At 36.0% G+C, this 15,865-nt stretch overlaps 1 protein-coding gene across 2 annotated transcripts; it reads left to right on the forward strand.

Annotated features, from left to right (window-relative positions):
* The first annotated feature begins 7,603 nt into the window (after positions 1–7,603).
* Positions 7,604–12,964, forward strand: LOC104085189 (protein NEN4-like). Of its 2 annotated transcripts, none has more exons than XM_009589169.4 (6): positions 7,604–7,967; positions 8,167–8,219; positions 9,618–9,664; positions 10,025–10,088; positions 11,895–12,244; positions 12,582–12,964. In XM_009589169.4, the coding sequence occupies exons 1-6, from the start codon at positions 7,706–7,708 to the stop codon at positions 12,817–12,819; spliced, it is 1,014 nt and encodes a 337-aa protein (XP_009587464.1). In that variant the 5' UTR covers positions 7,604–7,705; the 3' UTR covers positions 12,820–12,964. The 2 variants fall into 2 exon arrangements, with proteins under 2 accessions (XP_009587464.1, XP_009587463.1); XM_009589168.4 differs by lacking the exon at positions 8,167–8,219 and adding an exon at positions 8,556–8,713.
* Positions 12,965–15,865: the final 2,901 nt, after the last annotated feature.

The following is a 15,865-nucleotide window of genomic DNA, read 5'->3' on the forward strand; positions in this document are numbered from 1 at the left end:
ATTGAACTTTAGAACTTCAAACTTCTACATTCGACGCCGAAACCTATCAAATTAAGTCCGATTGATCTCAAATTTTGCACACAAGTCATAATTGATATTACGGACCTACTCCCACTTTCGTAATCGGACTCTGACCCTGATATCAAAAAGTTCACTCCCAGTCAAACTTCCCAAATATCATCCAAATTTCCAACTTTCGCCAATTGACGCCGAAACGACCTACGAACTTCCAAATCAACACATGTACACGTTCCTAAGACCAAAATCACCATACGGAACTATTTCCAGGCTAGGAATCCTAAACAGACATCGATAACATCAAAATCCACTTCAACCCAAACTTAGAAAATTCTTAAACTTTCAAAATACCAATGTTCCGTAACAAGCGCTAAAATACTCCTAGGCCACCCGATACTCGACCCGAACATACGCCCAAGTCCAAAATCATCATACGAACCTATTGGAACCTTCAAATGCCTATTCTGAAGTTGTTTACTCAAAAGTCAAACCTTGGTCATCTCTTTCAACTTAAAGCTTCCCAAAATTAGAATTTTCTTTCTAGATCAACTCCGAATTTACCGAAATACAATTCCGACCATGTGTACAAGTCATAATACCTGAAGTGAAGCTACTCAAGAACTAAAATTGCGGAACGATGTGCCAGAGCTCAAAACTACCGGTCGGGTCGTTACATCAAGTTGTCACGACCCAAATCCACTATAAGTCTTGATGGCGCCTAGCGCCGCCGTTAGGCGAGCCAACGGTGATTTATCAATTTAATTACTCATTTTATTACTTTCGAAATCATAGATTTTAATAAGAAAGGAGATTTACACTTCTAAATCCACGGGAACGTACAATATTTGTAGTTCATAAAAGAAATGAAAGGCGATAATAATATACGAAATCGTAAGCATCAACTAGTATAACCCCAAAACCCGGTATCATAAGTGCATGAGCATTTACTAAGGAGTACAATAATAATACAACATCTGTCTAGAAAATAAATAAGATAAGATAAAATAAATAGTACGATGGAGACTCTATGGACTGCGATGTGTAGCGTGGAATGCAGCTCACATGCAGTCTCCTCAACAGTTGTGCCTACACGCCAAGATGATCATCAAATGAACCTCTCAGATCCTTCACATTTAATGTAGAAGTGCAGTATGAGTATGTAAATCAACGCGTACCCAATAAGTATCTAGCCTAACCCCGAATAAGTAGAGACGAGGGGTCTACATCGACACTTACTAGTGGTCCAATAAAGCAATATGGTAAATCATAAATAGATAAGAGTACAACAATAGTAGTGAGGTAAATATGTATCCAACATAATCTTCCAAATTTTCTTTAACGATATCAATTTCTCAATCTCGTATTTATCTCAACAGCTCGAAAAATATCAAGGGCCAATAACAAACGGATAAGAACTACCGTATAAAAGGCATCAGTGGAAGGAAAATCTCGCAAATATTCGGACTACTAGCGATATAACGCACGATTATACCGAGGTAGTACGAACAGATCTCAGAAAGAGTATGATACTGCCTAGGCGATCGGCTCGATCCCATCATAACGTGTACACTGTCGAGGGTCGAGTGACACGAACCATAGATGCATCTATTATACTGTCGAGGTAAACGGCCCGCTCCCATGAGAGTGTGGTATATAATCCTGCCGAGGCGTTCGGCCCGCTCTACAAGAAAGGAAGAGAATTATCGAATTACGAGATAAGAGCTTACGATACAGTATATGAATACAAGGTGATTATAACCTTTACCGTTTCTCAAATAACTTGCCAACAGCCTAAGGTGATAAGGCTCAGCCTAATATATATATATGTATATATTTCTGAATCAAGTTCAATTATAATTTCAATTGATTAAGCCAACAGAATGAATTCAAATATTTCAAGTATTACATGGTAAAGTCCTAAGTCTACCCGGAAATAAACATGCTTTAGCTACGTACGGACTCTCGTCACCACATGCGTACGTAGCACCCACAACTATTAGCACATAACAATTACATCACCTAGGGGTAGTTTTTCCCTCACAAAGTTAGACAGGAGACTTACCTCGCTCCGAAGTTCCATAACTGGCTCCAACACCTCTCTAACACCTCAACTCAAAGCCAAACGTCCCGAAACTAGTCAAACAACGTGCAAATAAATCAAAATATACTCCAATGCTTACAATTTAATAATTTATAATAATTTCCAACTCCGCTTTTAAGTCGATAAAGTCAACCATCGAGCCCACGTGCCCGAATTCTAAAAATTTTCAAAGATAAACTTTACGCAATAACACCACGTACTCAAATATATAATTTATTCCAAATTTCATGTCCAATTTTGTGGTCAAAATTCAAAAATACTAATTTCTATGTTTCTACCAAAATCCCAAATTTTTACTAATTTCTATGTTTAAATCCATATATAAACCATGTATTTAACTCACAAGTTTTAAAGAACCACTTACCTCAGAATTGACGACAAAGATGGTGCTCCAAAATTTCTCCAAAATTGGCTCCCATGGAAGAAATAAAGTGAAAATGAGCCAAACCCACGTACTTAACAAAGCCTTCTGCCCAGCGATCATCACACCTACGACCACTTGACACGGTCCTGCAAGTGCGGTGCAACCATCGCATCTGCAAACACCCCACTGCCTCTAGCACTTCGCTTTTGCGGATAAGGGTCTGCTTCTGCGAATTTTTCTCCTCTTCTGCGCGTCTTCATCCCAGGCACTATTCCGTTCTACTCTCCATTGCCCGCACCTGCGAGCTCGCAGGTGCAGTAAATTCCTCACACATGCGAATCCAGCCAACCTCACTCCCCTCCACTTCTGCGACCCCTTTGGCCGCTTTTACGAGCTCGCACTGTGGCCCTTTCTACGCAGGTGCGATTGCACCAGATCTCAGTTGCCTTAGCAACCCTTCCAAGTCCAAACTTGATCAATTTCCAATCTAATTCGCACCCGGGGCCCCTGGGACCCCATCCAAACATACCAACATATCCCAAAACACGATGAGGACTTAGTCAAAACCTCAAACCACACCAAACAATATCAAAATTACGAATTGACGATCGAAACCTTCCTTTAAACTTTCAAACATTCCAAACTTCGACGAACTCGTCCAAATCATACCAAAATATTCCGGAATGACGCCAAACTTTGCGTACAAGTCACAAATCATGATACGAACCTATTCCAAGCTTGGAATCTCAAACGGACATCGATAACACCAAAGTCCACTTCAAATCAAACTTAAGCAATTCTTAAACTTTCAAAATGTTAACTTTCCATAATTAGCGCTAAAATACTTCCAGACCACCCGACACTCAACCTGAACGTACGCCCAAGTCATAAATCATCATACGAACCTATTGGAATATTCAAATCCCGATTTCGAGGTCGTTTACTCAAAAGTCAAACCTTAGTCAACTTTTCCAACCTAAAGCTTCCGAATTTAGAATTTTCTTTCCAAATCAACTCCGATCTTCCCGAAATTCAATTCTGACTACGCCTACAAGTCCTAATACATGAAGTGAAGTTATTCAAGGCCTCAAACCATCGAACGACGTGCTAGAGTGCAAAATGAGCGGTCGGATCATTACAGATTAACTATAAATTCCAATCTATTTTGCATTTAAATTAAGAAGGTTATAAGATCAACACCTCTAACAAAGTAACATTTTAAATACTCACATTAATAAAATTGAAGGAAATGCGCACGAATACCAAACTTGAACAATAGCAAATAACTGAGTTTTCATTAAATGTGGATTAGGCGTACATAACCTAGTATTTAAGTAAAGAAGGATAGATGAGCGGGTCTATATTTTTCGAACCTTGCACCACTGCCCCTTGGAATATCTCTGTTACTATACCAAAATCATTTCTTAAGCAAAGGAAAATCAATCTTGATGACAATTTAAAACGAAGACGGAAAGAAACTAAAAAAACACCACTTAAGCTAATGAAACTTCTTGCAATGTCAGGCAGAGATTTCCTATTCGTGTGTCTGCCAAACTTCAACTCCTGTAACATTGTCTAATTGGTCATTGGGCACTAAAGAAGTACATGAAAGCCCTAACTCAAAATAAAACCAAAGAGTGAAACCAGAGAAAACAAAAGACAGGAACATGCATAAGAAATCTAATAGAAAATCTAATTGAAGAATTTTGTCAAACACCTTGAGAACAAAATTTATTAACATATTTCACTTTGTTTGCAGGAATCCCCTCACTATTCAGGGGAAAACACAATTACGTAGTATATTACTCCCTCAGTTCCAATTTATGTGAACCTCTTTGACTAGGCATGGAGTTTAAGAAAAAATTAAGACTTTTGAAATTTGTGGTCCTAAACAAGTCAAAAAGGTGTCCAGAGTATTTGTGTGGTTATAAAAGCTTCTCATTAAGGATAGAATTGGAAGTTTAAGCTAAATTATATCCAAATTTAGAAAAGGGTCACTCTTTTTGGAACGGACCAAAAAGGAAATAGGTTCACATAAACTGGAACAGAAGTAGTATCAAGGATTGAAACAAATCAATACAAAAAACACAAGATGAGAAGAAGATTACCCAGTAGAAAATACCAATAGACAGAGGGATTGAGCAAGAGAGGAGAGATATGAAGCGAAAAGGCCTTTGAAGAAGAGGGCTTTGCAGATGAAGTTTTTCACAAGTGTCGAATGTTGTAAGAGAAATCAAACGGTGAGTTGACAGCTATCAAAATTGGGCTACACGTGTTGGGCTGCAAATATAGGCCATGAGAACAGGCAGACATGTTGACCATGAGCTGCCTGGTTATCCCCATCGTATGTAGTAAGAGAAATCAAATGGTGAGTTGGCCGCTATCAAAATTGGGCTACGCGTGTTGGGCTGCAAATATATGCCATGAGATAATTTTGGGTCAGGCAGACATGTTGGTCATGAGCTGTCTGGTTATCCTCATCGGATGTAGTAAGAGAAATCAAACGGTGAGTTGACAGCTATCAAAATTGGGCTACACGTGTTGGGCTGCAAATATAGGCCATGAGATAATTTTGGACCAGACAGACATGCTGACCATGAGCTGTCTGGTTATCCCCATTTATAATATAGGAATAGATTTGATATATCACTCTTTCTCCTTACATTCAAAATAAAGAAAAAGGTCAAAAGGAAGGGGTTATAAGGAGACAAAAGAAAAAGATGAATAGGTAGGCTAAGAGCAAATTTATTCTTTCTCTTTGCTTTTTCCTCTTTCAATTGAGATATGAGATAAGGGGAAGGGTGAAAAGAATTTTGAAAAATATTTTTTCTTTTGGTAGGGAAATATTTTTTGCCATTTATAGAAAAATAAGTTTATGAAGAAAATATTTTTAAAAATATTTAAGCCACCCAAATATGAAAAAATTGAAAAAATATTTTCCTACACCCTAAGGGGTCGTTTGGTAAGGTGCATAAGAATAGTGCGGAATAAGGTGTATTAGTAATGCATGGATTAGTAATGCATGGGTTAGTAATGCAAGCATTAGTTATGCAAATATTATTTTTTATCTACTGTTTGGTGTGGTGTATTAAAATTATAATGCATAATATAATTTTTAAGAAAAATAGATGTTTACAAAAATGCCCTCGATATTCTCAAGTTTTAAGGGATTTTAAGGATAATTTTGTCTTTAACCATACTAATACATGCATTAATAGCCTTGGTATTACTAATGCCATGGTTTTCTATGCATTACTTATACATAAGATAATACCAAGTATGATGTATAACTAATATATACACAGGTTAAAAAAATATACCAAACAAGGTATTAGTAATGCATAGAGCTAATGCTTGCATTATTTTTTCTAACACTTCCTACCAAACGTGTTAAAAATATTTCAATCAACATCATTGCACCATCTCTGGAATAAAAAATATCTTTCAACTTTGCAGAAGACCAAAGAAAAAAAAAATCAGAAAAACTTTTTGACGCTAAAGTTTTACAGCATAACCCCTGAAATGTACTTGCTACTCTTTCCTTCGTTCAACACACAACTTCAGCATTAAGTTATGTTTTGAACTTGCCGCGTCTTCCATTAAATGACATAACTACTCTTTTCAACACATTAAGCTTCCGATGTAAACTACTTCAAGACTAAGCAAAAGCCAGTCAATCAAATTCCAAGCTACTAAAGGAAAACGTATCCATCAGTACACTACACACTCCCCCCTCCCCCCCCCCCCCCGCCCCATGGACTAAAAAGCAGCGAAATTATTTAAAAGAGTATACTTTTTTTGATAAATGGTTGGCTAATTGGATCTATATGGGATAAACTGAGTGTACATAAAACATGTGGTTAGTTTTACAATAGATAATTTAGATAAACTTTTATTTATAATTTCAACTTACTCAGATGATTATTTAACTATTCAAAATTATAAGTTAAAGTCAATTTTCTTTCATTTGTAACGGAAAAATCACTCAACTATTCCTATTGCACATAAATGGTCACTCAATCGGAATTAACAAACTTTCCGGTGGACAAATGTGACGTAGCAGTCCAAATGGATTTTTTAATATTTTTGAACCAAATAAAATAATTAAAACCCAAATAAAACATAGAAAATTTACTCATACACTCAATCTAACCCGCTAAAAATAAAAATCCACTTGCTAAATAATTAATCTAATACTAAAACGCATCTCTCTTCTTCTTATAAAAAGCAGCTCTATTTTTTTCATGATTTCATTATAGTCTTTAATCTGGTACCCATTATTATTTTGTATAAAATAAAAGAAAAACTGCGAAAAGAAAAATACAGGTCATTGAGAAAAGAAGAAGAAAGGTCAATCTAGTCTTTAGTCTAAATACCCATTATTATTTTATAAAACTATAAAAAAGAAGAAATTTGATTTTTGAAAGAAGAAGAGAGATGCATTTATAATAGGTATGCATTTTACCGTTTGGTTTTATTTAGTGGTTGTTTTTTATTTTTAATGGTTTTTGGGTGTGTATATATATGGGTAAAATTCTTATGTTTTGGTTTGGGTGTTAATGATTTTATTAGGTTCAAAAAATATAAAAAGTCCATGTAGACTGTTATGTCATATTTTTCATCGAAAAGTTTAATAATTTCGATTGAGTGATCATTTATGTGTAATAGGAGTAATTGAATGACTTTTCTGTTACAAAAGAAAGAAAAGTAATTTTAGTCCATAATTTTGGATGATTATCTAAGAAATGAACTCTATTTCGCTTTCTAAAATACTTTGGAGCAGGGCACTTCATCATTTTAATCTATATCGAATGTGTTAAAATCAATATCGAAAATGAGATATGTAACTAATTTCGAAATTGATTACACCAGAAACAAAAATCCAACGTAACACATGATTAATCCCACATTATTCCATGAACAGACGACTAAACTTCCAATGTACACCAGTTGATGAGTCAGGACTATGCAAAAAGTCAGTCTCTCAAATTCCAAGCTACTAACTAAAAGCAAAAAAGTTTCAGTTAGTTCACTACTACACTGCCCCACCATGGAAAATATTGTCGCGCTTACACCTAGTTCCATAATACATGCATCTCTATAATACACATGAGATTATCATAACACCACCTCAACACAGCAAATTATATATATTCTCATTGTGTCTGTGTGTTTGTGTGTGTGTGAAGAAATTTGTGAAGCTCGATCGATAAGCTGCATTAATGGAGATTGACGGAGAAGGGGAGGCAATTGTGTTCTTTGATTTGGAGACGACATTTCAGGATCGGGTTCTGTTAGAATTCGGAGCCATATTTGTATGCCCAAGGAGGTTGATTGAGCTTGACAGTTATTCGACCCTGATCCGACCCACTGACCCATCATTCTCGGATACTTTCTCGGGTCATCATGGCATCACCAGAGCAGACCTAGCTTCTGCCCCTCTCTTCCCTGAAGTTGCTGACGACATCTACCAAATCCTCAATGGTTAGCACCATCATTTTCTTTTTTCAACTTTTACATTCTACCTAGTAATTATGGATTAGTTATGGGCTTATGGCCATTGAACTTTTACTTATTATATTGGTATAGTTAGTAACCGAACTTCATTTATTATACTAACAGTGACGTGATATGAGTATTTTTTATCTCTTTAAAGTAATTGAACTATGTTTGAATTGATCAGAAAATATGAATGACTCGAAATGTCGAATTTTCGGGGTCGCATTACTCTCCATGGTAAGTAATCTGGAAATGATGGTCAATTAATGGAATGTTTGTAGTTTTCTCGGGAAAAAAATTAATAATATTTAATTATATTAAAAACAACAAATTGTGCCTCACCCCCCCCCCCCCCCCCCCCCCTCTCTCTCTCTCTCTCTCTCTCTCTCTCTCTCTCTCTATATATATATATATATATATATATGCGTATGTTATTTCTATCATCAAGTGAAAGCATGAAAACCATATTTGGCGTATAATATTTAATAAATGTATGCTATAAAAGACCACCTCTTTGTATTTTAGTTGTGTTGAATTCCATTTTGTGTGATGCGTGTGTCCCTATTGACATAGCGCGAATATGGGCTGGACACAATATTAAGGACTTCGATTGTCCTCTTATTAAGGAGGAGTTTGCTGAAATTGGTTGGCGAGCACCAAGATATAGGCAATTGATTGATTCGTATCCATTGTTAACAGAATGGTTTGGAAAGAGAGCTGGTGATATGAAGGTATCCTTAACTTGGTGAATATTGTCTACAAGATTTGCAAATGATTAGTGACATAGGGTGTTTGATTAGCTTAAATATTTTGGAAAACATTTTCCTTATAAACTCATTTTACTCCAAAAATGTTTTCCCTATCAAGAGAAGGGAAAACATTTTCCAGAAAAATATTTTAAATTTTCGAGTACATCTGGTTGTCAATTGGATGTTAGATAGCACCTCCATTAGAAAAACCAGCTTCTTTCAGCTAAATACAGTCACCAAAGTATTTAGTCTTTATTTGTTTTTCTTTCCATATGTTTTTCCCTGGATGATGACTCTGAATCGAAGGCATAAATTTATGCAGTTAAAGAATTAGAAACTCCCCTGAAAAGTCTATAAAGTTTAAAATCCTGACTATAGTTGCAAGACTTTTGCACCCAATTGTGTAGCATAGCGGTCAGTGAATTAAAATGGAATGGAACAGGAAGACCAGGCTCCAAAGCACAGCAGTGACAAACGGAACTTGGTCGACAAAGTTACTCTGTACTTGTGCTAGTGGGAAGTAGCAACTATCTAGTGGATTACACTGCTATAAGTTTAGTTAGTGTTATATATAGCGGATATGTTAAGTTTAAGGACAAGGAAAGAAAAATAACCATGGGCTATACAGATTTATTTTATCTTCTTGATTAACTAGGTTAGCTATACTTGAGAAAGACATTGTATATTAGCTCAATGCAACTTCATGGATGATTTGTCTAGAAACTGTCAAGGCTGGCTCAGATGAATCACCTAGTTGGTGCACAGATCTATCTTCCATAAACAGTAAAAGTCGCATCCTTATGTATCTAAAATGTCGCAGTATTCATATTAGTCTTCCTCTCATCCAGAAATTCTGATACTATTTGAGTGATAATGTTTCTGGCAGTTGTCTACTCTCGCAGCTTATTTTCGGTTTGAAGAGCAACCACACAGGTAAGTATGGATATTAATTTGCATTACGAATAAGTAGATTATTAGATCAGAGCTTTTCTTTTAGCGGAGGGATCAATTAAGTGACTTCTTAATCTTTTGCAGCGAAACAATTAATTCTCCGTTTCTTGTGTCTTCCTTAAATTAAGTGATTTCTTTCCCCCTATGCGATCCTCTTTTCTGAACTTGCTTGTCTGAGAACTTGCAACTTCTTTGATGTAGCATTTGCACTTTGCTGGCATGACAGTGTGACTAGCTTCTTTTTCTCTTCTCCTGTGAGAGAATGTCCAAAAAAATGTCATTTGCCTTTTTCTCTTCCTCTCTGTTGTGATACCTCCGTTAAAATTCTCTTGACACTTTCAGGTGTTTGCCTGATGTCCGAATGAATCTTGAAGTTCTCAAGCACTGTGGAACTGTTTTATTCTTGGTAAGTATAACTACTGTTTTGCTCTATTTCAGTTCTATGATTGGCTTTTTTTTTCCGCAGACAGCTCTCTCACTCATATGACATTGAAATTTTTACCACTGAATATTCTATCCCTATTTGATATGCTTTTTATTTTAATATCATTTCAGTTTCTTAAGATCCCGAGTTTTTAGTTTTTAAAATAACCTCTTGTTGATTCATATTGATTCACTAATTCTTTGAACAAGTGGGCGGCCTTAAATATCTTGATAGGGAATTTGTCTAGATTGGATGTCTATTATTTGAAAAGCTCCAATGGGATCTGAATCGTGATCCCCATTATCTAAATGAATTATATACCTCTCTTATCCATCTGGGTAAAAGAGATGACTACATCTAGTTCACCTTCAAATGGTCATCTGTAAATATAAATATATAGTAATTTTTATAATAGTGTTCTTGTCCAAGTTTCTGACTAAGGGGTTGATTGGTTCTGGTGCTCTATACTTCAGATTGTGATAGTGAGAGTTTATGGGCCAAACCTTCTCGTTTTCTATCTTCAGTCTAGTTTGATAGATGTTGATTTTGGTTAAAGATGAAGTCTGAGATGAGATTAAATCGTAGACGCAAAAATATCTTGTGCGTAAATGTATCAAAAGCTTGTTATTTATACGTCAAAGTTCTCGACACACGAATGCAGTAATTAGTAAGGTTGCACTCAGCAAAATGGAAACAAAATAATCAGTCTATACTTGAGCATATCAAATAATCAGTCTGAGAATACATAATATGAAGTCATGTCTGTATGTACGTACATATTGTGGGTAGTGAGGTCAGTGGGTGGTGTCGGTGCGGGAGCAGAGGCGGATCCAGGATTTTAAGAGAATGAGTGCACTATTATGAAGAGGTGAATCTAGAATTTACATTTGACGTGTTTAACTTTAGTCTTTTACCATGAACTCACTACACTTTAATATTACAGGTTCAAAATTATATCTTATCTAATTTTTTAATGATTTTCACGTATATATCTATGCTCTGTGCCGAAAACAAGACAGTATGAAGTGACATTTGAACCCCTAATTTTACTCGTAGAGGCACGCCCAATAATTATTACACTACAGGAGTCTTTGAGTATGAGTGCACACACATATATTTATGTAATTTTGAAGAAGTATAACATTATTATACATGGTTTAGGAAGATGAGTATAGGTTCACGTGATCCCATACACCAAAGCCTAGATACGCCCCTGTGCGGGAGAGGGGAGAACTGAAGCAGGGGTAACTGAATCTATCATCCTATGGAATAATTTTCCCCTGCACCCTCCACATAGGATTAAGGACTGGAATATTTCCCTGCCTGATTCACTCCATGACAAATTATGCATGGCCCATATAACTACAACACATTATCTGATCTTATATATGGAAGTGAATGATCATTTATTTTGTATGTGTAAACTGTCAACAAATAGTATTTCCACAGGGTGTAGTCTTGTGCTGTGTGGCATATCCTAATTGTAATATATTGGAGCTGACTTCCTTTGGATTTTTATACTGTTAACTAGAAGATTTATACGATCAAAAGTGTTGTCGTGTATTTACTTAACTGCTTAAGTTGAGAATCATTAAGACGGAAGTAACCTATTTTAGATGAAGTTCCTTTCATAGGGAAAAAAGTCATAATTTGAAAAAATGAATCTGGACACCTGAATTGTTGGTTGAATCAGTCATATATAACGGTCTTCTGATGCTAGTGTCCTTACTAGTTACTACATGAACATTACTTTAGTCTGCGGAGCTATATATTTTGGTTTATGTGCAGGAGTCTATTTTTCCTGAAGTACTTCAAAGTTCATGGATTTCTCCTAATGAAGTTTCTATACCTTCTACTTTTGCAATCCCTGCCTTCTTTTATGATGGAAACCCAAGAATACGTATTATGCACAATGACATTGATTTGAAGCTGCATTGTAGTCGCCTCAAGGTGCAGTTAGAAATTAGAAAGTTTGATGATGCTAATCGTCGACTCACTTTTGTGGTGGCTGCTTCTCGGCGTTTATGTGAAGTTCTGGATGAGTGTGATATTCTTGTTGAGCAGAGATACAAGGATTGCGGTGGTGACTCAGAATGGCTTCCTGTGGTTAACAGAGATTATCAGAGCGTTCGATTGCGGTAAGTTACTGAACATTTCTTCATCAGGAAAGATAACTTCAATTCAGATCTCCACTAAGAGACAATTACATGCTGCTGATTTGGTAGTTACTAACAAATGTAGTTCTTTGACATGTGAAGTTCATCTCTAAAGTTTCCTTTATATGATATGATTTCACTGTTCAGTTCCTTTCATCTACATTATCAATACCATGCCCAAAGGGTCTCTCGACTGCATAATTTTTTCCACAGCCCCATCTTTCTGTTCTTTGAGCTCATATCTGGAACATTATAGGCTTTTACCATGTTTTTATGTTTCATTTGATCATACTTCACTTTCTGATTGCTTATTTTGCAGATTGAAAGCTAGAGTGGATGGTAACACTGTTCACTGGAGGACGCAGATAGAGAGATATCAGAATGAATCTTCCACCTTCCAAAGAGTTGAGTCTAGTAATTTTGACTCCACGGAACTAGCGAACTTGTTCATTCCTGGGACCTCTGTGGATGCATTTTTCTCTTTGGAAACCTTTGATTATAGGGAGAAAGCAGGTATCGGCTTAGTGGCTGATAAGTTGATTATACATCACCAGTGATTTGGTCACTCTACTTCGTTTGCTGAGAAGAGTTCAAAGATCATTGTCGAAGTAGTAGTATGTTGACCATGTTGCTGTAGCTCTTTGTCAATGTATCAGCCTTCGGTTCTATTTTACTTTTGCCTTTACTTTGTTCATCTTAAAATGGTGTTTTGTGCTTTTAAGGTTTTTTGGTTTGTAAGCACTTTGTTATTTTATAGTCCACCTAGACACGAGAGAAGGTGAACGGTGTCTTGCTCAATTTTCGCGAAACCAAAGGACTATGAACTCTAGTATTTTAGCCCCTACAATCAACCCAATTGTAGCTGCCTCTTATAGCTCTCATAGACTATAAGCTCTAGCCTAGTACTTCAAAACAAATTCTAATAATTGTTTACCTACAAATACACTTCTCAAAAACAGAATAAGTTACAATTAAAGAATAATGAATCAAGACCTAAACAACTAGAAACTTCTTCTTCAATCAGATTCTTCAGTTGTGCAGCTTGAATCTTTGAAAGTACATTCTTACCGTGATTGCTATTTGTCGTGAGTAAATTTATAGTAAATCTATGAAATAGCTATCACAACCCAAATCCCAGCCAATCAGAGTCATGATGGGGCCTAATACTGCTCTCTAGGCAAGCCAACACAATAAAGAATACGAAAAAAAATAAACATCTTACAACTGATCAATAACATACCGTAAACAGAGCTCGGTGATAACATAATAAAGTTCTAAAACCAACAACTAACACCCCAAGATTTGGTGTCACAAGTACATGAGCTTCTAAATCTAACTAAATACAAGGTTCTGAAAGAAATGCAACATTGTCCGAATAAAGTGGAAACTACACAGTAGAGGTAAGACAATGTTTCAAGGTCTGCGGACTAGATACAGCTCTACTTCGAATCACCAACGCAGTATCTGCTAAGCACCTCTTAGGGCTCTGCTAGTATCGATGTCAAAATCTATACAAGAAGTGCAGAAATGTAATATGACTAAAATCGACCCAATATACTCTGTAAGTGTTGAGCCTAACCTCGACGAGGTAGTGATGAGGCTAAGAAAAGACGCCTACAATAAATTTGTACAGCTATATATATAGCTAAGAAAGATTTATCATCCGAAAAGAGGAAAAAATAGAATCTTTGTTTAAATAAATATGTTGAGAAAGGGCAGATGTATAGAACCTTTCAACGAGATAGTTCTTTTTTAACTCTCTCAAAATGGAATCTATTCCAAACATATATGCCATGGTTTCTTACTTCGACGGAGTACATATATATATATATATATATATATATATATATATATATATATATATAAAGGAATAACAAGTAAATAGTCAAATGAAACAACGGGATAATGGCACGTATAGGGGACAATGGATGGAAGAGTAAATAAGAATCATGAAGTAAACCTATTTCCAAAATGGGCAATGAAACCACTAAGTCGAAATTCACATTACCAAATATCAAGTAAAACAAAGAATTCAATAAATTCACACGGCATCACCCTTCGTACTTTTACTCTCATCCTCACCATATCAGATATATACATGTGCACAACATCACCCTTCGTGCTTTTACTCTCATCCTTACATGATCATAATAAAAATGCATATGCACGACATTACCCTTCAAGCTTTAATCTCTCATGATAAATAAGCATGTGCACGACATTACCCTTCGTTATTTTATCCTCACATTCACTTAATCAATGATATCAATATACAAATGAGGTATGCATATGCACGACATTACCCTTCAAGCTTTAATCTCTCATGATAAATAAGCATGTGCACGACATTACCCTTCGTTATTTTATCCTCACATTCACTTAATCAATGATATCAATATACAAATGAGGTACAACAACACCCTTCGTGCTCTTCACTCCTCACAAAGCAGTAACAATAACACAAAAATCAAGCAAGGTGGGAAGAAAATTTCAACTTCAACAATAGTGTTAGAATACAGCTCATCATATGAGAATCTTTCAACGATTGGTACCAAAAACTGATCAACTTCCGCGAACTCAACTTCCTATATCACAACAATTTCAACATAAGCAATAAATACGAAAGTGAATAGTCAAAGAATAAACGATCTATCTAAGGCTTGGAAGGTATAGTAAATGAAGCAACATGGTACAAATTAGGCAAATTCCGCCCGGATGCTTATCCCATGGCCAACACTTATACACTCGTCCCCTCGCTTATACGCCACCCCCAACACGTTGTTCACATAGCAAAAAGACTTGATTCTACCTTTATTCCCTCAATTAATGGGTAACCACGACACTTACCTCCTTCTGCAACAAAATTAACAATCAACCATGGTTTTTCCTTTCGAACAAGCCTCCAAACCAACCGAATCTACCCAATTATCATTCAAACAATTCAAAATAAGCTTTAAAAGCTACCCACGAATGAAAAAGGTTCAATTTTTATCATATTTTAAAAAGTCAACAAAAGTTAACCCCAGACCCGCTTGGCCGAAATCCGAGAATCGGACCAAATTTCAATTATCCATTCACCCCCGAGCCCGGTTATGTGATTTATTTTGAAATCTGACCTCAATTCGAGGTCTAAATCTCAATTTTATAAAATTCCTAAATTCTACCCAAAACCCTTAATTTCTACGTTGAAATTCATGGATTTGATGTTAAAATTCATGGAAAAGTAATTGAAATTGATTGAAAACTAGCTAAAGTTACTTACCAATTAATTTGGGAAGAAAATCCTCTTCACAAATCGCCTCTAAAGAGTTCAGAGTTGAAAAATAGTGTGAAATAAGCTAAGTCCCAAAATTTTTCACTTTTACCCAGCTGCAGATGTCGCAATTGCGAACTCTTGTTCGCAATTACGACCATCGCAAAAGCGAACCATTGATCGCAAATGTGATCAGTGTCCAGCCATACAATATTCGCAAATGCGATGACTTCGCATTTGTGAAGGACACCCCACTCGCAAATGCGAAGCTGCCCTACCTAACAAAGTGTAGCAAATGCGACATAAAGGCGGCAAAAAGTGATCACAAAACAGTTTGCAAAAGCGAAAAT

The sequence above is a fragment of the Nicotiana tomentosiformis genome, chromosome 1 (assembly GCF_000390325.3).
Source record: "Nicotiana tomentosiformis chromosome 1, ASM39032v3, whole genome shotgun sequence".
Lineage (NCBI taxonomy): Eukaryota > Viridiplantae > Streptophyta > Magnoliopsida > Solanales > Solanaceae > Nicotiana > Nicotiana tomentosiformis.